Source organism: Mastigoproctus giganteus, chromosome 9 (assembly GCF_048544385.1).
Source record: "Mastigoproctus giganteus isolate SK-2022 chromosome 9, ASM4854438v1, whole genome shotgun sequence".
NCBI classification, from domain to species: Eukaryota; Metazoa; Arthropoda; class Arachnida; order Uropygi; family Thelyphonidae; genus Mastigoproctus; species Mastigoproctus giganteus.
The window spans coordinates 180365526-180391859 of NC_143583.1; the positions used below are offsets into that span (position 1 = coordinate 180365526).

The 26334-nt window shown below is 37.3% G+C and overlaps 1 protein-coding gene and 1 long non-coding RNA gene across 3 annotated transcripts in view; both read left to right on the forward strand.

Moving 5' to 3' along the window:
* The first annotated feature begins 965 nt into the window (after positions 1 to 965).
* On the forward strand, positions 966 to 20020 carry LOC150080920 (uncharacterized). 2 transcript variants are annotated; one of them, XR_016547413.1, is made up of 2 exons: positions 966 to 1088; positions 19808 to 20020. It is a non-coding gene; the product is annotated as an uncharacterized LOC150080920 (long non-coding RNA). The 2 variants fall into 2 exon arrangements; XR_016547412.1 differs by lacking the exon at positions 966 to 1088 and adding an exon at positions 2078 to 2293.
* Positions 20021 to 20042: 22 nt separating this feature from the next.
* Positions 20043 to 26334, forward strand: part of LOC150080921 (transcription termination factor 5, mitochondrial-like) — a 49151-nt gene continuing 42859 nt past the window's right edge. The window contains exon 1 of the mRNA XM_090380856.1: positions 20043 to 20221. Within this exon, the coding sequence (XP_090236982.1) occupies positions 20043 to 20221 (179 nt within the window). The remainder of the gene's footprint in view (positions 20222 to 26334) is intronic.

Below are 26334 nucleotides of genomic sequence, written 5' to 3' on the forward strand. Positions count from 1 at the left end.
CAATTGCTATTATTTTATTTATTTGGAAATGTGTGCTTTCTTTCTTTTCTTTTTTTTTAAGAAAAACACGAATGGAAAGTGCATGTAGAGAGAATGAGTAAGAAGAGACTACCAAAATTGACAATGAACTGCAAACCTATTTGAAAAAGAAACAGACTGCGTCTCAGAAAAAGACGAATCGAACAGTTCTTTGAAGAAATTAATGGTACAAGCTTCATAAGCCAAAAATCCACAAAGTACAAGAAGAAGAAAAAGACGATCCCGAAACTGTTTTTCAGTACACAGAATACAGTATAATTGTTTTAGAGAGAGAGAGAGAGAGAGAGGTCTTTTAGATCTGAAATATAGCAGGGGCAGACTTTTAAATTATTAATTTTTTTTATTGGCCCTGTTGTATTAGAAGAACACACAACGAAATGCAGGCTTCAGGCACAGAGTAATAAGCAAACCCTTGTTTGCTACTCTGTGGCTTCAGGTATCCTACTGGTTATAGAAAGTGGAAAGGTACTTAGAGAGGTACAATGAAACAAGATTGATTTCAAGTTTGTATTATTTAATACAGGAATGCTTCGATCCATAAAAACACCAGATTTGTCACCATTTTAATTGAAAAAGCACCAAAATTTCGACTTGTCGCAAAATCGAAAAATTTATCGCCAGATGTCTCTCAAAATTTCCTAAATTGGCAATCCTGCACTCACACGAAAACAGACTTGACTTTGACACGCAAGCGGCTACCAGAGGCGCTAAAAAAAAAAAGTGTCTAAGAGTGAAGAGAAACTAATGGATATATTTATTAACAAAGTTATGGAGCCAAGTTTAAATTGTTAGAAAAATGTTTTCATTATAATTAAAAGTTATTCCATATCTGTTAAGAATAAAAGCTTTTTCTAGGATCTAGTGTGATTCACTTTTGTACAAACATAGTTAAAAATACAGGAGAACTTTGCTTTTTGGAATTGGAATGAAATTTGCGTTTTCTTCAGACGTCAATTGAAACATGGAATACGTGGAAATAACATATGCTTTTTTAGTAAAAATCTCTCAACTAAAGTGTATGCTATCCCAGTTATCCTGAAGAATCACAGGTAGGAGAAAATTTGTTTCCTTCATACAAGTCGGCTTCTAAAAAAGAAGTGACCATTTAAAAAAAAAAAAAAAATATATATATATATATATATATATATATACTATCATTGAATTATATTAAACATTAACATAAGTTAAATTATAATAAAATGAATAAATAAATAAATAATTAAGCATTCATTAGAGGCAGCAACATGCAGTTCCTCCATATGAAGCTGAAATACATCCAATGTTTTAAATAAAATAAAATAAAATTATATTAAATGTTGACGAAAGCTAAATTGTAATAAAATAAATAAATAATTAAGCATTCATTAGAGGCAGCAACTTGCAATTCCTCCATATGAAGCCGAAATTATTTTTATGTTAATTTTCGCTCTACAGTTTTTGCCATACTACTGGCTTATGTTTTATTTTATTTAATTTAAAATATTGGATATATATTTTTTTTTTTATATGTATATATATATATAAATATATTTTATATGTATACAGTATATATAATATATATATACAGTATATAAAAAAAAATAAGAGATTACCTCAATCTTTTTCGTGGAATGCTTCCAGTCAATTCTCTCCAAATGTAACGAATAAAATAAGATGATAAAACGAATAATTCCCTCACTCATAGAGATACGACCAAATTCGAAGTGCAACGGAATCGAAAGCCGAGCCCCAACCTGACCCCGACGAAACACTTCAAACCATCGCAGCAAGACCACGAGTGTGAGAAGACGTTGTCAGAATAAATAATTAAAACCGCTTCCGATAATAAATAATTAAAACACAATTAAATTTGGATGAACACTCAAATTAAACGAAATGCACAGCTGTTTCCCTTCCTTACCACGCTTTTCGGCTGATCGCCGTGTTCACAGGATGAGAATATCGCGAAGTGTTTGTGTGTGTATTTGGCTCTTAAAAATCTCGTGATTTTAATCTTTTTAATCGTGATTTTAATTATTTATTATCGGAAGCGGTTTTAATTATTTATTCTGAAAACATGTCTTCTCACACTCATGATCTTGCTGCGGTGGTTAGATGTGTTTCGAGGTCGGGTTGGGGTTCTCGGCTTTTGATTCCGTTGCACTTCGAATTTGGTCGTATCTCTATGAGTGAGGAAATTATTCGTTTTATCATCTTATTTTATTCGTTACATTTGGAGAGAATTGACCAGAAGCATTCCACGAAAAAGATTGAGGTAAACTCTTATTTTTTTAATATATTGAAAAATCGTGGAAGTTACTGAGCCTTGCAACTCTGAAATTTTTACTAATACAGTGTGTATATATATATATATATATATTTGAATAATGTTTGAAATAGTTGAAAACTTAATCTTACCTAATAAAAAATAAAAAGGTAAAGCAAACATCAGAGGCAGCAAAAAGCATATTCCTCTACATGATGCTTGAAATATAAAAATAAATTAGAATGATAATTAAAATAATAATAATAAAAAATAAATAAAAATAATATATATATATATATATATATATATATATATATATATATATTCCAGGTATAGGTTATATACTATATTTTTGCAACCAGCTGCTTTTGGTTTTTATGTTGGCTCTTTATTTTTCACCTTCTTACATAGCAAACATTTGGTATTAGTCTCGTTTTTCGGTTTAATCCCTCTTGCCCTAATCCATATGCCCTAATCTCAGAAGCACTAATGGTCACAGTGCCTTCATAGCCAGGTGGGCAGGAGCAGCAGTTCATAGCACACGCTTCTTGATTAGACTGGGGTTCGAGCCCAGGAGCCACCAAATATGGAGGATGAGGAAAGGTCAGGGAATGACCACCACATATCCCTTGAGCAATATGGCCTTAGTTGCTAATGCTCCTAAAAACCAAAATAACAATAACTAATGGTCACTTGCCCTAATTGCACATGCACTAATGAACGCTTGCCAGAGCATTTTGAAAGCAAAAAGTGGCCATTATAATCACGAGCCTGAATTCAGAAAGCTATGAAAGCGAACATGGTGGAACAAATGAAGGAGAATATCTTAACACAAACAGAAGCAATGGTTACTACAGTTTATAGGGAAGTATTAAACAAAACACTAGATTCCTGAAGATATAGAAGTTGCTTCTGCTATGCCCAGCTATGAAAACGTATGATCAATGCCTCATAGAGCTGCTAAATCTCTTCCTTGTCTTCCAGATTCATTATCAAAACTGATCCCGAATGAATATAAGAAGTTGGAAGATAAAGAATTTTTACTATTTGAAGATGGTGAGGAAGAAAAGATTCTTGGTTTCAGAATTGCACAGTTCCTTCAGATTCTCTGCAAAAATCCTGGAAATGCTATTTACATGGAACATTTAAAATTGTTCCTTGATTAGGAACAATTTTAAATTGCACTGCAAATCGGGACAATGTTTCAACCAAGAAAATTCCAAGTTGATTAAGGTGCATAAGGATTCTGATGGGATTCTTCCACTTGTTCAGATTACGAACCTAAGGGGGCATAAATTCAAATTGAGGAAAGACAGATGTAGAATAGATGTGCGGAAATTTGCCTTTAGCCAACAGGTGGTTAATTGCTGGAACAAGCTTCCATCTGTCGTTGTGGAGGTTGATAGTTTGAATAAATTTAAGGAGGAGCTGGACAGACATTTGGAGGGAATTATTTTGTATTTATATATATATATATATATATATATATATATCCAATATTTTAAATTAAATTAAATAAAATAAAACAAATTACCTAATTACCTTAAAAACAAAAACCAAATTACCTTAAACCTAATTATTTATTTATTCACTTTATTATAATTTAATTTGTTAATATTTAATATAATTCAATGATAGTATATATATATTTTTTATTTATTTTTTTTTTTTTTGGCTGATGCATAAGCTCACACACTTGCTTTCTTGCATCACATGCCACTACTACTACTATTACGAAAGTGCTGTGATCAGATCCATACAACATTTAGGATTACAATTGGCATACATCGAGGAACAAATTGTCAGAAAGTTAGTGGTCACTGTTGGAATTGGCATTTGTTTCTTTAGATGAACTAGAGGACGCTTGGGGAGGAATCATTCGAGAACATCCACTGCAACATCCTCCAAAAAGACAAAACAGCAGATAGACAAAATGGGGACATCGATTTACACACTTTTGTGCAAGCAGTTGGTTACTTTCTTCCACTAAATGATTAGTATAATTTAAACTTTAATAATTTGTATTTTAAACCTGTGTTGTATTTTAAACAAAATTTTTATTTGCATAAAGAAAATAAATTGATTATTATTTTGATGTTATACTGTATTTGTTTATTTTTTTTTATTAATATTAGTGTATTAGTAATGGTCCCATGGTGCAAGAAAACCTATGGCTTATGCTGCACCAGCCAAAAAAAAATAATAAATAAAAATAAATAATAATAATAATTAATAAAAGAAAAGGAAATTAAACCTATCATCCTATGTGCTTCCCTCACCCAAAGGTACTATTCAGATGACCTTTGAATTTTCCCAAACTGTCAGCCTCTACTACCCATTGTAGGCAACTTACTCCAGTAATTTATAACTCGCTGGCTAAAATAAAACTTCCTGCAGTCCAATCTAAACATTCCCCCCGTAACTTGAATTTATGTCCTCTAGTTCTAGCATCATTTATAATCTTGAAAATTTTGCCCTCATTCATTTTACTGATGCCTCTCAGAGCCTTAAACACTTCAATCAAATCTTCTCTAAGGTGTTTCCAAACTCTGCAACCCACATATTCGAAGTCTTTCTTCATAAGGACGCCCTTTTGCCAATCTCACCAGGCGAGTTACCCATCTTTGCACCCTTTCAAGAAGCTCGATGTCTTTCTTTAGGCGCGGTCTCCATACTTGAACACAGTATTCCAAGTGTGGTCTAACAAAAGCCTTATATAATGGGATTATCACGTCCCTATCTCTACTTGCAAAAGTTCGATAGATCATCGATAGGACACCATGGGCCTTCCTTGCAACCTGTTTACAATACTCAGAGAATTTCATGTCTGACTGTATCGTAACACCCAAGTCCCTTTCCTCCAGTACTGGGTTAAGTTGAACTCCACCAAGTGAATAAGTTATTTTGGGATTACTGTTTCCCAGGTGTAATACCTTACACTTTGTCGGATTAAAGCATAGCTGCCATTTTTCTGACCATTCCTGAAGTCTCTCTGAAAAAGCTCAGCTTGACAGTGATCATTAACTACTCTACCAAATTTAACATCATCTGCAAATTTAGACATCATGCCCTTTATCCCTTCATCGATGTTGTTTATGAAAATTAAAAACAACAGTGGTCCTAATACTGATCCTTGGGGAACCCCACTTCTTACATCAACCCAATCTGAGGAATAGCCATTTATCACAACCCTCTACCTCCTACCCATAAGCCATCTTGCTATCCATCTAAGGATTTTTCCAGTGATTCCAACCTGTTCCAGCTTATAAAGCAACCGCTCATGTGGGACTGAGTCAAAAGCTTTGCTGAAATCTAAATAAACAATGTCGAAATTATTCCCTAAATCCAGCTTGTGAGTGACCATTTCAAAATAGTAAACTAGATTTGTTAAACACGATTTTCCCTTTACAAAACCATGCTGAGTATCCTTGAAAATTTCAATTCGATCCAAATGATCCTGAATTCCACCCTTGATCATTGCCTCCATGATTTTCTCTACCACTGAAGTCAGACTGATAGGTCGATAATTTTCCACTTCACTCTTAGAGCCACCATTATGTATGGGAGATACATTGGCACTTTTCTAAATCAAGGGAATCTCCCCAGAGTCTAGTGATGCTCGCATAATTAGCCTCAATGGTTCGATGCACTCACTTGCCGCCTCCTTTAAGATTATAGGGAATATTCCATCAAATCCAGGAGCCTTACTGGCCTGTAGGCTCGAAAGTTTTTTTCATTAAATAATGTTGCGAAATTTCAATATCATTAATTACATATTTTTCAACTTCGCTCCCACAATTTCCCATTGCCACAAAAGGTTTTTCACTTGTAAATATCGATGCAAAATAACTGTTGTGTTCATCTGCAACAGAAGCTGGTGTATTTAATACTATCACCTTCCCCTTAAGTAAAGGCCCGATGTGGTTTGTCCTGCTCTTCTTGGCATTTATATATGTGAAGAATTCCTTATCCCCCCCCCCTTTGCTCTGTTTGCTAGTGATTTTTCATAAACTGCCTTTGCCTGTCGAACCTTTTCTGTGTCTCTATTACAGATCATCTTGTAGCTGTTATAGGCTTCAGTACTTTTTATTGCTCTGTAACCTTTCCATGCCACCTTTTTCTGCTCAAGTAATGTGACAACTTCACTATTCATCCTATTTTAACTTGGAACCCTCCTCGTGGAGTATTTTTTTAATGGTAAGTACGCATTTAAGGCATCTGTGATTAATGTTTTAAAAGCATACCACAGTTCAAATGTATTCATTCTCTGCGCGATATCTACCCAGTTAATAGAGGCCATGTAGTACCTTAAGGCATCATAATTTGCTTTTCTGAAATTAAAACCCATTCCTTTGCCTTTTACTGCTGCTAACTCTCTCATTATCATATACCATAGAACTCTGTGATCACTTCCTGCTACTGGTTCCTCTACTGTCAGCCCTGTTATGTCATCTGATTCATGGGTGATGATGAGGTCTAGGATATTCTTTTCTCTAGTACTTTCCCTGACATGTTAATACAAATAACAGTCATCTAGTTGATTTAAAAATTTTGTTTCCCATGTCGAGTTTCCTTCCCATTTACTCCAATCAATTAGAGGCAAACTGAAATCACCCATAATAAGACATTGACGCTTACTAGCCCATTCCATTTGCATGTAGAGGCTTTAGTCATAATCTTCACAATCACCTGGTCTGTAGATTACTCCTACTCGCATTATATCTTTGTTTCCAACTATCTCACACCATTCAGATTCTATATTAGCATGTGAAACATTTGAATCCGGGAAAGCTATCGTCGCACTCAGGCTGCTTCTGATAAGAAGCCTTACCCCACCACCCCTTCTATCTACCCTATCCTTCCTAAATACATTATACAAGCTGTACTGAAACTCATCATCCCCAATTTCCGGGTAGCACCACGTCTCCGTAATCCCTATTATTATGTCCGCGTTATTTGTTTTAACCAACAGTTCGAATTCGCTAATTTTATTGACGACACTTCTAACATTACTGTATAAACAATTAAGACTTACTGTTCTTGTATATTTAACAACCCTAACACAACCCTTGAAGTTTTTTAGGCTCTCTTCCCTGGCATTAGCTACCTGCTCACTTGAAACGTTTCTGTCCCCAGAACATCTAGATAATATGTCCAGTTAAGGTAACAGATAAGAACTCTTGAGGTATGTGCAAGAGTTACTTTGACCAATATTATCAGATAAACGCATGTCAGTATTACTCACATGCCCCCTAACTAGCAGTTTCCCTGAACCTTTAAGGTTACCTCAATAATACTGGCAAAAACGTTTGCACCACCTTTGTTTAAGTGTATCCCATCTTTACAAAACAAATTCCTTCTACCTACAAGTGTGGTGGGCCATGCTGATAGAAATTTCCCTCCGAAAGCCTTGCAGAGTCCTTCAAGTCTCGAGTTAATCCACAAGTCTTTTAACATATAATCCCTCCTATTATGTCTGGGCAGAATTGCAGACACATAGACATTGTTGCCTAGCTTGTGGCATTTCCTCAGCATGGTCCTGTATTTTTCCAACAAATTGTCAGATTATGTACGTTTAATGTCATTTGTCCTCACATGAATAATAATATTCTCTTTACCCCCCTTAAAATCTGACAATCTGTTGGTGACATCATTAATAGTTGCTCTCGGCAGACATACCCTGGTTCTACTCCACCTATCCTTATTACAAAAAATATTCCCCGTTTCCCTGACAATGGAGTCTTCTAAGAAAACAATGTCCTTTTTAACCAGAGTAGTTTGCACTTGGTTTTTCTGTTTTGAGGCCCGAATCGGGTGTGCATCACTTGGTAGATTGCTGGAGTCTTATTAAGTTTTTGAAGTCCATTTTTATATTTTTATCACTCTGAAAAAGTAGGATACTGTTACATGAAAACAATAGAAATGTGATTAGGGCAAGCGGAACATAGAGCATATACTTTTAGGGCAAGTGGGAAATAAGACTCAATCTATTAGGGCAAGTGGGGTAATGCCCTTTTTTCTACTAACAGTCTCTCTCACTGGGCTCTTACTAAAAGGATGGGCTTTACAATCCCAGCTAGCTCGGTACTTTTAATATCTTTTTCTTAGCTTTATATTTTTACACTTTCTACTTCCCCTTTTTTCTCATTCGTAAAACTATTAGTGATACAAATGTTCCTACTGCCCTAAATCTCTCGCTATCTTTGCCTTTTTATTTACACCTTTATCCCTTCCCTATCCTCAGTTCACTCCATTTACCTTATACCATATATCTAACTTTATATACATATTATCCTTAAATTTATTCTAAACTTATTCTAATCGCGTCATTTGCTTATAGCCACTTATTTTTGCATCTGGATAGCACTGTAAACACTTATTTTTATTTTATTTTATTACCACTTTACTTCCTAATTCATCATAATTTATTTTGTTATAAAACATACACTGCATTGGGAGTACCTTGTCCATATTTTTGTGAAAGATATACCACTTTACTCCCTATTTGATCTCACTTAGTTTTATTCTTAAATTTGCTTTTCTTCCAGTTCTTGCACTTCTGGATATAGATATGTAATAGTTAGGTTAGGTAGTAGTGGCAAATGGTGCAAGGAAGCAAGCTTAAACAGCATCAGTCATTATTCAGGAAAGCTAATTATACATTGGACATTAGAAAATTGCCTTTCATCAAAGAGTAAACTGTTGGAACAAGTTTACTACCTAGTTCTCTGCCTGTAGAAAGCTAGGTTACTACCTAGCTTTTTACTGTTTTTTACAAATTTTGTACTAGCTTTGTACAAGTTTACTACCTAGTTCTCTGCCTGTACAAAGCTAGGTTACTACCTATCTTTGTAGAGGCAGAAAGATTAGTTAAACATTTGGAAGCAGTAGAAGAAATATAAAACCAGGGAAACATTTTATTTTATCACATTAAAATTTTTTTTAAATATATATATATATATATATAATTTATTTTACAGCAGATGCTAAGTAATCTTTACTTCCTTGCATGGCTCTACCATTTTAGTGTACTAATACTAATTTTAAGAAGAGGTCACTGTTTAATGTCTTGATATAAAATAAAGGTATCTCCCACTCACTGGTGAACATATAAATTTGAACCAAAGATTTATGTATATTAATTACACAAGGGTAACTTTTAAGAAAATCTAACAATACTTTTATAGAATCTCTTATTTGTAATGTTTGACTTTATATGCCCCTAACTGTAATGTGATGATATGTTTAAAAGTTAGTTTACCCTGTTAGTTTGTTTATTTTTTTAAATTTTATCCTTTGGACATTTCCTTCTCTAAACCATTATTGGTATTAATATTGGCAAAATTTTGCAAGTAAGCAAGCTTATACCAGCATCAACAGAAAAAGAAAAAAAAAAAAAAACCCCACTTTATTTGTCCACCCTTAATGTTGGTAAATGGAAGGTATTGCATATGGGTGACATTAATCCCAGAATAATGCACCAATTAGGTAGTACTACATTCAAGGTGATGGAGAACAAAAGATACCCGGGATAATTGTACAGTTTAACATGAAGTTCTTTGAGAAGTGCAGATGGGGTGCTAAGATAGTATTATAATAGGGTTTTGTCAATGATAAACTGGAACCCTATCAGCAGGGACAAGGAATTGATTATCCCACCGTATTAAGCAATGTTAGGTCACATCTTGAGTACTGCATACATGTCTGGGAGCCTCGTTTTAAGAATGGGTGCAGAGAAGAGCAAACTTGATTAGTGAGGAACACAAAGTGGTACTCTTACCACAAAAGACTTTGGTATTGTAAATTGCAGTGCTTGGAAACTAGATACTTCTGAGGAGACCTGACTGAACTGTTTAAGGCTTTAAATGGATTGAGCAGACTTAGTGATGATAGTATTCTGACACTTTCTCAGATTCTGCACACAAGGCAACATAAAATGAAAAAGGATGGCTGTAGGATAGATGCATGAAATTTGCTTTCAGCTGTAGAGTAATTAATATTAAATGTTTTTGAAAGCGGGTGGTTAGAATAAATTTAAGAAAGAATTAGACATATTGTTATAGAGGGTGTGGACAGATGAGGTGGGATAGTGTTTTTTCCCCTCTTTGGCTAATCCTTTTAAAGCCTTAAACACTTCAGCTAGGACACCATGCAGATTCCTAGTTTTTGTGTACTGCTATTTATATAACCACAGTCTTTCTTGGTAAGAATACCCTTTTTGCTCTGAACTAATCTTGTAGCTCTTGTTTTTATATAATCAGGTTTATAAACCTGTAAGCTGGCAAAGTTTCTGTGAATTATAGAAAGAACCCTACTCAGAGAATGTCACGTCGGGCTATATAATTATTCCTAGATCTTTTGCTTTGTGAACTACTTGAGATTGATATTTAAGGTAGTTGGTAATGAGCCAAGCATTTTTGTTTGGTATTACAAAACTTAAATTCTTCAATTTTATTAGCCTACATTTATCAGTGTTAAACCTGGATTGCCATTTTTCAGGCCCATTTGCCTGTTATTGTTATTATTTTTTTAATTTTAATTTATTTCTCCAAAACTTCTGAAGTTTTACATCTCAAAATCATATGTAATTTACAAAAGTAATTTGTAAATATGTACAGTGCGATTAATGTCATTAATCGTTCTTTCATCAGCAGAATCTGTGTGCCAAATCTACCATTTTAAATGACACATTAAATATCATTATAGGTATTGTAAACTACATTCAAGTAAATACATCACGACATCGCCAATTTTGCAGCATGCTTCAGCTTAATGATGAAACATTCAGCGTGGATCTGCCATATCATTCTACAGTGTGCTGGTTGTCCCAAGGACAAATACTTGTTAAACTTTTACTTTGTGAAAACAAATCACAAGCTTTTTTGAGGAACTGAATTAACAGTATGAATTGTCAAAAGTGGAATTCTACAGAGATATTGCAGTTTTGTGTAATATAATATCAAAGCAAAGTGATCTGAATATTTTTTTTTGCAAGGTAAAACTGCAAGGATCTGAAGCAAGGTAAAACCAAATCTAAATATGATATGTGGCTTAAAATACAGGCATTTCGGAAAAAAGCTGACTTTCTCAGAACTTTGCTTAACCAATTGGAACTTTCAACTGAACACTTTCCTGAACTGGCAAAAGTAATTAATGAACAGGATACAAACAAATCTTTTAGGAAATGCGACATGAAAGAATACACAGCTATTCTAGACTCCCTGATTGAAGAATACAATGAAAGGTTTGCTGATTTTGAGAAACATGAACTCACACTGAAACCAGCTTTTCAACCACACATGATTGATGTCTCTAAAGCACCTGCTGACTTACAGATTGAATTAATTGAGCTCTCAGAAGATAATATTCTGAAGTCTCTATTTGGCGTGAAGAAGGATCCTCTTTAAATATAGAAAAATGCTGTTGAATACCTATACGTCAACATGCTCGTTGAATGCTATCTTGTTTTGGCACAACCTACTGTTGTGAATCAACATTTTCATATATGACACAAATTAAAACAAGCTTGAGATCTCAGATGACTGATATTCACTTGGAAGACCAATTAAAAGTATGCTCAATGATGTTGGAACTAAATATCAGAATACTATCTGGCATTAAGCAGTCGCAGAAAAGTCATTAAATGGTTTGTTGTCTAAATTTGCCCATTTTTAGTTTTGTTATGACTTTGCTAAACAAATAAATGTGTTTGCTAATTTGTTTGTTTAAATTCCTTATACAATAGCAGGCTGTAATTAAAATTATAAATATGCCTCCAAAAACATAATTTTTTTGTATATATTTAATTTGCAGCATGCAGTCTAATAGTATCTTGGTTAAATAAAATTTGGCCTTCTAATGCAAAAAGGTTTCCCACCCTTGGACTGGTATGTTTATTTTAGTACCCCAAGAGACTAAACCCCAGTTGATTATTCACATACTCAGAGTTTTAAATGAAATTGGTAAAACTTAAGTTTTGAATCATGTGAAATATAGTAGTTCAGAGCCCAGTTTACAAGATATAAAATATTTTGTCTAAATAACTATATGACAGTGCTGAGCTAAAAACAAACATTGAGCAAAACAACAAGTTTAATATTAATTGCAAGCCGGATTGTTCTCAAATACATCTCATGGTCTACATACAGTTTGCCATTTAATTTTTTATAATCTTCAGTGATATTATTCCAGATATAAAATGTGGGCTAAGGTAAAGAAAGCAAACATGAGAACCACGGGAAACTTTTAGCGGTCAAAAGTGTTTCCTGGTACCGCAGCTTCTCCCTGTATTCTCAGTAAACAGATGGTGTGTGTTATTGGTAGTGGCAGTAGAAGTTGATAATGATGTATTGATTAGTTTTTCTTATTATTAAAAGCAGATTATCGGAGTTCACGAGTGGGCTGAAATTTACTTATGGGTACACACTCCAGACTGCCTCAGTCTTAGGGTGTTTATAACCCCTTCCTTGCTGTTTTAACCCGATACGAAAATTACTTCTACAGACAGTGCATGTTATCGGTAGTTGCAGCAGAAGTCATTTTCCTATTGGGCTAAAACAGCGTGAAGGGGGGATAAACACCCTAAGACTGAGGCAGTCTGGAGTGTGTACCCATAAGTAAATTTCAGCCCACTCGTGAACTCCGATAATCTGCTTTTAATAGGGAAGAAATAAGAAAAACTAATCAATACATTGTTATCGACTTCTACTGCCACTATTGATAACACGCACTATCTGTTCACCGAGAATGCAGGGAAAAGCTGCATTCTCGGTAGATAGTGCTCTCAGAACTGGATACTAGACACCTGTGAGGTGATCTGATTGAAGTGTATAAGGCCTTGAATAGTTTGAGCAAGCTCGATGCTGATGGGATTCTTCCTTTTGCTGAGATTCTGCACCTGAGGGGGCATAAATTCAAATTGAGGAAAGACAGTTGTAGAATAGATGTGTGGAAAGTTGTCTTTAGCCAGCAGGTGGTTGATCACTGGAACAAACTTCCATCTGTCATTGTGAAAGTTGACAGCTTAAATAAATTAATGGCTGAATTTATTTAAGCTGTCAATGTAACATCTTCAGTTAGTCCTACTGTATAGACTTTAAAAACTGTCTCAGACCTCTGTAGTCACCTTTACGAAAGCAAAAACCCTCCTTCCCTTTACCTCTGATGGTAGTTACCTCTTTGAGTAAATCCCACATAGAACACTGTGATCACTGCCACCTAGCGGTTCCTTTATCTGTAGATTCTTAATGCATGAAGAATAACTATTGATAATCAGATCAAGAGTACCTTTGGTTGCCTCCTGAACATGCTGCTGTAGAAAACAATCATCCAACATATCCACAAATGCCTTGCTAGTGTGTGAATGACCAACCCACAAATCAATATCTGGGAAATTAAAAATCCCCATTGTAAGACACTCTGATTTACTGGCCCACTCTATTTCCCTGTACAGTTTCTTATTATACTCATCAGCGTCATTAGGCCTATAGCACACCCCTACTCTCAGTTTTGTCTCCCAATGCTTATGTCACACCAAACTGACTCGACACTGCACTGTCCAGCTATGTTGACTGGCTTCACTTCCTTGGATTTTATGTTTCTTAACTAATAGCATAACCCCTCCTCCCTTCCTGTACACATTGTACTCCCCAAATTCTAATACTGCATTACTTATATCTGATATCCCAACAATATCTGCCTTTGTGATGTTTTGACTGTTCTTAGCTACCCTAACATAGCCCATGTATTTACTTGTTCCACAATGACTCATGGCAGTTTCTGAAATCCCCAGGCTGCTGTTCATTCCATTAGAAGCAGTGCAAGAATCACACTCTATTTCCCTGTACAGTTTCTTATTATACTCATCAGCGTCATTAGGCCTATAGCACACCCCTACTCTCAGTTTTGTCTCCCAATGCTTATGTCACACCAAACTGACTCGACACTGCACTGTCCAGCTATGTTGACTGGCTTCACTTCCTTGGATTTTATGTTTCTTAACTAATAGCATAACCCCTCCTCCCTTCCTGTACACATTGTACTCCCCAAATTCTAATACTGCATTACTTATATCTGATATCCCAACAATATCTGCCTTTGTGATGTTTTGACTGTTCTTAGCTACCCTAACATAGCCCATGTATTTACTTGTTCCACAATGACTCATGGCAGTTTCTGAAATCCCCAGGCTGCTGTTCATTCCATTAGAAGCAGTGCAAGAATCACTTTCATCTCTACCAGCGGTTAGCAGTTTTCTGACCCACCTAACACTGCCATGATGCACCCCCCCCTGCCATGATAGCATCAGCAAATATTCTTGTACCCTTTCTATTTAAGTGTATCCCATCCCTGTAGAAGCAGGTTCTCCTGTTAACAAGCACATACCAGGGTGAGAAAAATTCTATCCCATGAACCTTGCACAATCTTTCCAGGGCCGAATTGATTGACAAGGCTCTCATCATATACTTGCAGTCAACTCTAACTCTTGACTTTTTTCAACATTGACCTGTACTTGTTAAGTAATTCTGCCATTCTCCTACTCTTAATATGGCTGGTGCCAACGTGTACAACAAATCACCTTTTGTGCCCTTAAAAGATGATGTCTGCTGTACAACGTCATCAACTTTTGTCCCTGGCAGACATACCCCGGTCCGGTTCCACCTATCCTTTTTTGCACAATATATTCCCCGTTTCCCAGACAATAGAGTCACTGACAACTAGTTCCTGTGGGATCAGCGCATTCTGCCTTGGGGATTGCCGCTGTGTTGCCTGATGTTCTAGTGCAAGCTCTGGCATTGATGTGGGAAGCTGATTATAGTAATTGTATAATAAGTTATTGTATAGTAACTATACAATAACTTATTATAAAGTACAATATTTTTTCCAATTTTCTCAGGCTCTGGGAGTGGAACAATTACCCAACTTGCCTCTTCTTGGATCTGCTTTTGTTCACAGCAGGTTGGCCCTGTTTAATTTCACAGCATGCTCCACAGACAATAGTCCAAAAGACATAATGATGTCAATTGATCTCATAGGCCAAGCAACTGTACCCCCCCACCACACGCCCTATCCAATGGTTGAGTGAGCAGTGCAGTCCCAACTTCCCAACCAAAATGAAAGGATGCACCCCCCCCCCTGCTGTATCCACCTGGTTTGTAGAGGAACATCATCTAACAGCGGCAGCTCTTTCTATGAAAATCATAGCCAGCACTTGGCTAAATAGTTGTTTTCAAGTATACAAACAACCTAATGAGTAATTTCTGATAATACTGCATCAGATATTCATCGAGAAACGAATATGGAAATTTATTTTTGTGATTGTGTAAGGATTCTCATGAGCACAGACGTGCATTTTATGTGTTTGTTGTTCCATCTCTGTTGAACAAAGCTTTACCTGTGACTAAAATATAGTGGAGTTCCTAATAAGTGCTTGGCTGCAGAATTGCCAATCAGTTGATGCTCTCTGTCCAGCGAGCACCAACTTAACAGGCTATAATATAATGGCTACATTTTATCATTTCTAGTATCTCTCCCTCCAGTTGATAAAGTACAGTTAACCCTCGTATAACATGGTTGTTTGGTTCCTACAAAATCTCGTGTAATGCGAAACCGTGTTTATTATTATTATTAGCCATATGGTGCAAGGAAGCCTGAGACTTAATGCTGCACCAGCCAAAAAAATCTGAATTACCCCGAGATTGAGAGAAGTAGAAGGGAATCACCAAGAAAGAGAAGAATGATGGTATCCAGCTGAGGACCCTGGGTGTGCCAAGCCCATACTCACCAGATGTGAGCCCCTGGGGTGTTATATGGAACTGAGAACCAGTACCAAAAGGGGGGGGGGTTATGTTCCAAAAGCTAACAAAAATGTCATTTTTTTTTATAACTATCAGAAACTTTCTTCTTCTTCTTCTTGGTCCTTAGCTGGCAGCTGGGGAAGGTGGTTGGCCACGCAACCAGTATGCTGCTGTAGGTGCCGCAGGGTTTCGGACTTGCTCTGTGATGTTCTTCCATACTTTACGATCCATGGCGTCAGTCCTGGCCTGGTTAAGGTCGAGACGTCGGCTCTTCAAGTCATTTTCCACTTGCTTGGCCCACGTTTTCCTAGGCGCGGTCCGTTGGATGCTCCATTGGGTGGGTCGTTGTCTCCAAAGGAGTGTGGATGGTATTCTGTTCGTGCCCATTCTACATACGTGGCCAAACCATCTAAGCCTTCGCTTCTGGATTTGGTCGGCAATGGTTGGTTGCTGTTGGCATCTGGTGCGGATGGTATCATTAGTGATGCGGTCACGAAGTGAGATGCCCAAAATCTGCCAGGCATCGCATTTGGAATACCTCAAGTTTGTTTATATCTAGCTTGAGACAAATCCATGTTTCTGATCCATAAAGGAGAATGGGCAGGATCAAAGTCCGGAAGAGTCGGATTTTAGTCTTTGAGGAAATGTTGGTCCTCTTCCACAGACACCATTTGAGCGAGGCGAACGCAGTGGCCGCCTGTCCAATTCTGCTGTGGATTTCCATGGTGGATGCAACTTTCTTCTCCTGGACCAGCGACCCAAGGTATTTAAAGTCCTGCACTTGCTCGATCTGGATGCCTTTGAGATAGATGGTGGCTTGCAACCCATCTGTTGTCAGGGCCTTTGTCTTATCAGCATTGATCTTCAAACCGTATGGCCGGGCAATGTCGTAGAGGATGTCTGTGGCTTCAGAGTCGTTACCAGCAAAGATAGCACTATCATCGGCAAACATCAGGTCAGTCACATAGTGATCCTTGTCATATTGTATGCCCCGTCTGTTTCTGAATGCTTGCCTCATAATGGCGTCGACCACAATGTTGAAAAGCAACGGGGAGGCTACATCCCCTTGGCGGACTCCAGTTTGGATGGTAAATTCCTCAGATAAATCGTTCTGGATGCGCACCTGGCTGGTTAAACCATTGTATGCAGTTTGGAGGAGTGTGATGACTTTTCGAGGTACATGTTCGACCTCTAGTAGTTTCCATAAGGCAGGCCGATGGACACAGTCGAAAGCAGACTTAAAGTTAATGAAAACAATGACGGTTCGCTGTCCACACCGGATCCTCTCCTCCATCAGCTGACGGATGGCAAAGATTTGATCACAGCATCCTCGCCCAGGTCTAAATCCCGCGTTCTTCTCGACTGGTTTGCTCACGATGTTTTTGCAGTCTTGACTGGATAATCTTCATAAAGACCTTTCCGATGATGGAAAGGAGGCTGATGCCTCGGTAGTTCTTGCAATCCCGGTTATCACCTTTCTTGTGGATCGGTACAATAATGGCTTTCCTCCATGTTAGCGGAATTTGTTCAGTGCACCAGATGGTTTTGAGCAGTGAGTGTAGTCGGCGAAGCAGTACATCTCCCCCAGCATTGATCGCTTCTGTGGTGACTTGGTCCACTCCTGGTGCCCTGCCATTCTTTAGGGATTGTATGGCTGCTTTCACTTCTACTGTAGGCTCAACATCGACCATGGAGACTTCAGGGGGATCAATCGATAGTGCGGCTTCTGGCAGTCCCTGAGGTGGGTCGTGATTATACAATGCTTTGAAGAATTCACTCCACCGTTGCAAGCGTTCGGACGGTGATCGCAGAAGGTCCCATCAGCATTCTTGATGTTGTCACTAGTCAATTTGGTCTTTCCACTCAGACATCTGAGGGTGCGATAGAGAGTGCGGTACTCGTTCTTGGATGCCGCCACTTCAAGATCGTCTGCCACTTGATTCCAGTATGCTTCTCTTTCCGCTGTCATCCTTTGTCGGACTTCTCGGTTTAGCTGCCGGTACCGTTCAAAGTCGACCAACTTTGCCTGCTTCCGTTTGTCCACGAGGTCAAGGCACTCGTCTGATATCCATGGTTGCGTTCGACGTCGGGCAGGTGGACATAGGGGCTTGGCACATTCCAGGATGGCATCAGAGATCTGCTTTTCTTCTTCATTTATATCCTCGGGCACAGCTAGCGTCTCGAAGCGATTGGATAGGGCGATCTGATATGCCCCTTTGTTGGTAGTATTCATTAGCTGCCTCCAGTCCAGCTTGGCTGACCGAGATGACCTTTTTGCATGCCGTAATTTGAGAAAATTACTTAATATTTTAACTTTATTTTTATAATAGTAGTAACTTAAATAGTAATAACTGAACAAACGTCTTATCTTACAAACTGTGATACTTATATGTCAGATAATGTACATTCATTTAATGTTTTTCCTCTTCATCGCTGCTAAGCACAACCTCTTCTGCAGCATCTAGATTTCGTGTACCTTCTGCTCTCTTTAAAAGTCATGAACTGCACTCTTCAAAGTCACAATTATTTTTTATGGTCTCAAACAAGTGCAAGTTCAATAGCACAGAACCTAACGCAGGGAGGCGCCTCCGTAGCCAGGTGGGAAAGAGCAGCAGTGCGCAGCACACGCTTCTTGATTAGACCAGGGTTCGAGCCCGTCACCACCAAATACGGAGGATGCGGAAAGGTCAAGGAATGACCACCGCATATCCCGGAGCAATATGGCCTTAGTTGCTAATGCTCCTAAAAACCAACCAAACAAACAAACTAACCCAGGGATCTTCCAACAAAATACAGTGAACCTTGTTTTTAAATGATATGTGAAAATCTGAAGAATATTTTCCAATTAGCAAAATAAAAACAAATTTACACTTACATATATAGCTTAATTAATATGTACTGTAATGTGTACATACTAATAGATATTTCTGTTCACTGACCTTTTTTTTTTTTTTTTTTGGCTGCAAAATTAAAAACAGTAAAAATGATAAGCAATTAATAACAAAGAACACAGCTTGCACAAGTTACAACAAAAACAATACGGAGTAATAGGTTTCTGAAAACTTATTTGTTTTTTATATGATTGAATATTTCATCAGGGAAACACATTTCACCATGATAACATGAAAACTCACAGAATTCCAACTATCAGTACTATAGCAAATGCAAGAAGATCGAGTTTACCACCTGTTTATAATTGATTACACTAACAGAAAAGCCCAATAAACTGGAAACTTCAAATTGTTTTATGGTAGTGACCTCCAGAAATGTGCTTTAGAAAAATACTACAAAGGCGATAACAACTAGCGTGTCAACAGCAGGGATTCACAAAAAGGAATGGAAACACATTGAAAATTACATCTAACGTAATAGCAGGGTTTTCCTAGCACAAAAGCTCAAAAATACTGTGTTATGCAAGATTTCCAGCAGTTCTCAAAACATGTTAGAGCAAAACCTTGTTGTAGAAGTACCATGTTGTGTGAGGATTGCTGCAATTTATCAATCGTGTTAGAGCAAAACTGTGTTTTTAGAAGTTCCATGTTAGACGGGGGTTGCCTGTACTTTGGTAGATGTATGTTTGAAGATATTAACTCATTTAAATTTTTAATGTACTTGCACATCCCTTTCAAAACAAACTGCTTAACAATTTAAATTGAATTTTATCAATTGTTTATTATGTTGTGGAAGATTTTTAGTTTATTGCAAACTGTTAATTTTTTCTTTTTAGTTATTCTAGTTGTGGAGCTAACCCCTCAGCAATGTTTGCTAGAAGTGTAAAGAAACATAAATGGAAATTTATGTGCAGCTGTATTCAAACTGTAACTAACTTATTGCCTCCTTCACTTGCTCCTAAATGTACTGACAAAGTAAAATTAAAAGAAGCTGCATATGTTCAAATGCTTGCAAATACAATAGGATGCTCGCCTGTTACTGCTTTCTCATTAATAAGAAAAAATAAGCGTATGATTGGAATTAAAGAAGAACAAATTAAAAGGACTATGTTTTATTTAAAGGAACTTGATTTAAGAGATATTTCAAGCTATCCTACAGTTATTACCCTTTCTCCAGAAATTATTATGAATCGTATTCAGTGTTTAAAGGAAATAGGTTTCTGCTGTATTAATTTGTATATCATACAGAGGTAAGGAATCCCTTCATAAAACTATAAATATGTTTATGGTATTAGTTTTTTTGGCTAAGGTAAGAAAGCCTGCACGAGATGCATGCAAAAGTTCGATGAAATTTACCGGTAAAAGTACTTTGCTGTTAATGGCATTTGTATTGTTTCTCTCTCGGTAAACAGACGGTGGGTATTATCGGTCTGGAGCAGAAGTTGAATCCCACGGGAGCTTGAAACCCTCCCGAACTGGAGGGGGGATAACCTGACCTTTTTTCTTTAGAATCACTAATTGAATCACGAACAGTCATATTGGAAGTTCTGGTGTCGTAAAAAATGTTCGTAACGTAGTTTCACCAGTAAACCTTTTTGAAGTTTGCCATGCTTCTCGTGTGGGCCTCCTTTTCCGTTGCCTTTTTTTACTTAATAAGCAATTTATCCACTAATCCACCAGCGATTCTAAAGAAAAAAGGTCAGGTTACCCCTCCACTTTGGGAGGGTTTAAATCTCCCATGGGATTCAATTTCTACTCCTGACCGATAACACCCACTGTATGTTTACTGAGTGAGCAACAGTACAAATGCCGTTTCGGCAAAGTACTTTTACCGGTAAATTTCATCGAACTTTTGCGTGCTTCTTGTGCAGGCTTTCTTTGCCTTTTTTTTAAAAAAATTTTTTGTGTGTGTATTAGATTACAGGTAACCCTCGTATAACATGGTATTTGGGCTCCTGTAAAATGTCATGATGTGCAAAACCGTGTTATACGAGATTAAGAAAAGGTATGAAAAGGGGAGGGGGTTACGCTCCAAAAGCTAACAAAATACACCATTATTTCTAGATTTCGTGTATCTTCTACTCTCTTTAAAATCTGGGTTTAGTTGTTTGCTTTTGCTTTTGCTTGATAAATCTTTGTGAATTTCATATTAATGACCTTCCATTGCCCAGAGATCCTATCTATAGTTTTGCTGATGATAGCACATTGCATTCCACCTTCCACTCTTAAGAGTGGAAGGTGGAATGAAAAAAAAAAAAAAAAAAAAATTAAACCTTGCCCTGCACAAACAGCTTTAACTTCTTGAATATCCACTACCAATTCTCTAAATGCAGATCTCCAATGGGACAAAGATAACCAAGTTAATTTCAATCCTTCTAAACCTGTCCTGTCTTATATCTAGCAAAAAGGATTTTTCTACTCCTGTTCTTATCTTCAGTGACACTCAGATTTCTAGACAGATCACATCTCAGTTAGGGATTACCGTGACTTTTAATCTCTCTTGGCATAAGCACATCACAAATATTGCTTCCTCTGAATCTATAAAAATGGGTTTTATCCTTCACTCACAGCATTACTTTTCTTCCAAACAGTGTACAAATTGCAGATCTGCCCTACCATGGAATATTGTTCCCTCATCTGGGACGGTGCCACCAAAACCTTTCTCAGGCTTCTAGATTTCATTCAAAAGAGAGCAGTTAGGTTAATTAATGACCCCATCTCTAACAGAGAGTCTGTGAGACTCTCTGTCTCATAGATGTTCTGTTTCTGCTGCATGCATTTTCTATAGATACTGGCACTGTTCTTCTGAATTGGCTTCCATAATTCCCTCTCTCTTTTCCGAACCAGTCAGAATACATGCTGCAACCAGTCAGCATCTTTTTACAGTCCAACTTCAAACTCACAGAACCAACTTTTTTGTTTCCTCATTTATTCCTTTAACTTCTGTTTTCTGGAGCAACCTCCCTTCATACATATTTCCCAAAAATTGCAATCTACAGAAATTCAAGTCTAACATCAAGTATCTTCTTTCATCTCAACTTTCACCTTATGCACAGTACTAAGTCACAGCATTACTTTTCTTCCAAACAGCGGTTCACTGTGTACAAATTGCAAATCTGCCCTACCGTGGAATATTGTTCCTTCATCTGGGATGGTGCCACCAAAACCTTTCTCAGACTTCTAGATTTCATTCAAAAGAGAGCAGTTAGGTTAATTAATGACCCCATCTCTAACAGAGAGTCTACGAGACTCTCTGTCTCATAGATGTTCTGTTTCTGCTGCATGCGTTTTCTATAGATACTGGCACTGTTCTTCTGAATTGGCTTCCATAATTCCCTCTCTCTTTTCCAACCCAGTCAGCATCTTTTTACAGTCCAACTTCAAACTCACAGAACCAACCTTTTTTGTTTCCTCATTTATTCCTTCAACTTCTGTTTTCTGCAGCAACCTCCCTTCATACATATTTCCCAAAAATTGCAATCTACAGTAATTCAAGTCTAACATCAAGTATCTTCTTTCATCTCAACTTTCAACTTATGCACGGTACTAAGTACTATAGGCTCTAATACTTCTCGTGCTTGGGAATTTCATATTAAAAAAAGAAAAATTAAGATGGTAACAGGAAGTCATTGGGCTATAATTGATGTCAGTTGGTTTCAGTGATTCACTTAAAAGAGCTTCCAATCATATGATGCATTGTGGCTTTCCTACCCTGTTAAACTTATTGAAGTAATGCTACATTATTATTTGTCAGTATACTTTCTTTTCACTGAAATTATTTTTCAAATAAGGGGCAAATTAAAATTTAAAATACATTGTTGTACTAAAACAAAAACACGTGCACAAGTAAGATTGCATGAAGCACCAGCTTGCTACTTCACTAATTAAAAATGTATGATACGATTGTGTAACAACAAGCAGTTACAATTTAGTTAATAAAAAGGGCTTAGAGGTGGCTTAGAGAGGAACAGGCATTCTGTGTGCTATCAGACACTCAGTCTAAAACACTGATGGATCCAATATCTTTCTATCTCAGAAGATTTAGGAGAAGTCTGGTTGGCCTGCCTCCCTAAAATCCACTCATGCACACCTTGATGGTAAGCCCTGTTACGTCACTTAGGTGGCAACGAATGTGTAGTGTTCTCTTCACTCTGACCAGGCCTTGAAGAGAACTACTCTACACGTTTGTTGCCACCTAAGTGACGTAACAAGATGCCTGGTTAGTGACGTAACAAAAGGAAAAGACCAAACCCTCCAGCACATGACAGCACAATGAAACAAATTGCCCTCAGTCCCCAGCGGCTTTCACTCCCCCTCTTACAGCAGAGAGGATAAGAGTGGAAGCAGAGGGTGCTAAGAATCTCTGGATACGACCAGGCTTCCATGCATGGAAACTGAACTTGGCCTGTTATTATTATTAATATCCATATGATGCAAGGGGAAGCCTGAGGCTTATGCTGCACCAGGAAAAAAAAAAAGTTCCCGAGTAACCCTGAGAGAGAGAGAGTCAAAAGTAGAAGGGAATCACCAAGAAAGAGAAGAATGATGATATCCAGCTCAGGACCCTGGGTGTGCCAAGCCCATACTCACCAGATGTGAGCCTCTAGTTACAACGTAAGATTGCTCATCGATGAAGACAGGTTATTAGAGCTGGAAAAAGAATTAGAAAATGTGAATTGGAATATCATCAGTTTTGCTGAAACAAGAAGGAAAAAATGAATCACTTATAAGTTTATCAAGTGGAAATCTACTGTACACCAATGGAAACAGTGAAAGGAGCAAAGGTGGAGTTGGCTTTCTGGTGCATAAAAATAAAAAAACAACATTTTGGATTTTAAAAGTACATCACCAAGGGTGTCAGGACTACTACTCAGGTTTCTAAGAGGTACAAGCTAAAGGTTATAATAATTTATGCACTAACATCGAGCCACGATGATGGAGAGGTTGAAAAAATGTACACCGAAATTGATAGTCTTCTAGATGAGCAGAAAATCCACTATACTATCATTATGGGGGACTTCAATGCTAAGGTTGGAAAGAGACAAAACAGGTTAGAAAGGGGAACTATAGGAAATTTTGGTGGCGCCTCCGTAGCCGGGTGGGAAGGAGCAGCAGTGCGTAGCACACGCTTCTTGATTAGACCAGGGTTCGAGCCCGTCACCACCAAATACGGAGGATGCGGAAAGGTCAGGGAATGACCACTGCATATCCCGGAGCAATATGGCCTTAGTTGCTAATGCTCCTAAAAACTAAATAACAATAGGAAATTTTGGAATTGGTGAAAGAAATGAAAGAGGTATAAGACTTGTGGAATTTGCAGAATCTCGAGAATTGTCAGTAATGAACACTTTTTTCAAGAAAAGGGTGAACAGAAAGTGGACATGGAAGAGTCCAAATGGATTAATAACTAATGAAATCGACTTCATCCTCACTAATGAAAGATATATTGTGAATGATGTTACCGTCTTGAACAAGGAAAATGTTGGAAGTGATCACAGAATGGTAAGATGTACACTTGATATAGATGTAGGAAAGGAAAAAACTGACTCGAGTAAATAATACAAAGGTCTTTGAGATAACAGAAGAGGAGAAAAAGCAGTATGTACTGGAACTTAAGAACAAGTTTGAGCTTCTGCAGATTGTTCAAGACCAAGATATTGATCAGGAATATTACAACTTTCTGAACATGATAAAGCCCAAGAAACCTATAGATAAAAAGAAATCCAAAGAAGAAAAAATTAGTCAAGAAACACTTGTCGTGATGAACCGAAGACTACAAATGAAGAGAAAGGAAAACAGTGACGGAGAAAATTGAGTATACTGAGTAATGCAAAGCCATTAGAAAGAGACTCAGAGAGGACATAAGAAGATTTAACACAAGAAAAGTAGAACAAGCATTAAGAGAAAACAAAAGACTTAAATCAGCAGCCATTGGCAGTAACACAGAAAGACAAATAATACTGAAACTGAAGAATAGCGATGGTGTACTTAAAAATAGCAGAGAAGGCATAATTCAAATAGCAGAAGACTACTATAGAAAATTATACAAGGAGAGAGGAAATGATGCCAGCAGTGGGGAAGATGGATCGCAAATTAGTAACATATACAACATACCCGATATCCTTCCTGATGAAGTAGAACATGTGTTGAAGAAAATGAAGAAATCAGAAAGCTCCAGGGGAAGATGAAGTTGTTGTTGTTTGGTTGGTTTTTAGGAGCATTAGCAACTAAGGCCATATTGCTCCGTGATATGCGGTGGTCATTCCTTGACCTCTCCGCATCCTCCGTATTTGGTGGTGACGGGCTCGAACCCCGGTCTAATCAAGAAGCATGTGCTGCGCACTGCTGCTCCTTCCCACCTGGCTATGGAGGCGCCAGGAAGATGAAGTTACTGTAGAGTTGTTAAAATTGGGAGGAAGAGGCATAACACAAAAACTGGCAAGACTCTTCACAAAATGCATTAGAAAAGGTGTTGATGCCTAAGGAGTGGAATAATGCAATCATAGTTTTACTGCATAAGAAAGGAGATAAATCAAAAATTGGAAATTATAGACCAATTAGCTTGTTATCCCATATCTACAAGTGTTCACAAGGGTCATTACTAACAGATTAGAAAGAATACTTGATGAGAATCAACCAAAAGAGCAAGCTGGCTTTAGGACAGGATTCTCAACTATGGATCACCTTCACGTAATATCACAGCAAATGGAGAAAGCAAATGAATATAAAACACCATTATGCCTGGCATTTGTGGACTATGAAAAGGCATCTGACTCCATACAGCATAAGGCATGGAAATGCCTTATGCTGTATTTTTTTTTTTTTTTTTTTTTTTTATGAGAACCCCAAACACGAGAGGTATTATAACCTATAGTACTTAGTACCGTGCTTGGGTTGCAGGTTGAGAAGACGAAAGAAGATATTTGTTGATATTGGACTTGAACTTCTGTAGATTGTAATTTTCAGGAAATACGTATGAAGGAAGGTTGTTCCAGAAAACGGCAGTTGAATGAATAAATAATACAGCATAAGGCATGGAAATGCCTTATGCTGTATGTAGTCAAATGCCAATATTTGTCTTTCCAGTGCCTGAAATGTTTCGGGCACTGGAAAGACAAATATTATGATTTTGAAGAAAATATGAGAATGCTACCTCCTTTATTAGACTATACAAAGACAGTAGCAAATTTAAAATTGAGAAATGAGTTCGACAAGGAGACACAATATCTCCGAAGTTGTTTACTCCTGTCCTTGAGGAAGCTTTCAGAAGATTAGACTGGTCACAGAAAGGAGTCAATGTGAATGGAGAGTACCTAAACCATTTACAATTTGCAGATGACATTGTGGTCATAAGCCACAATCC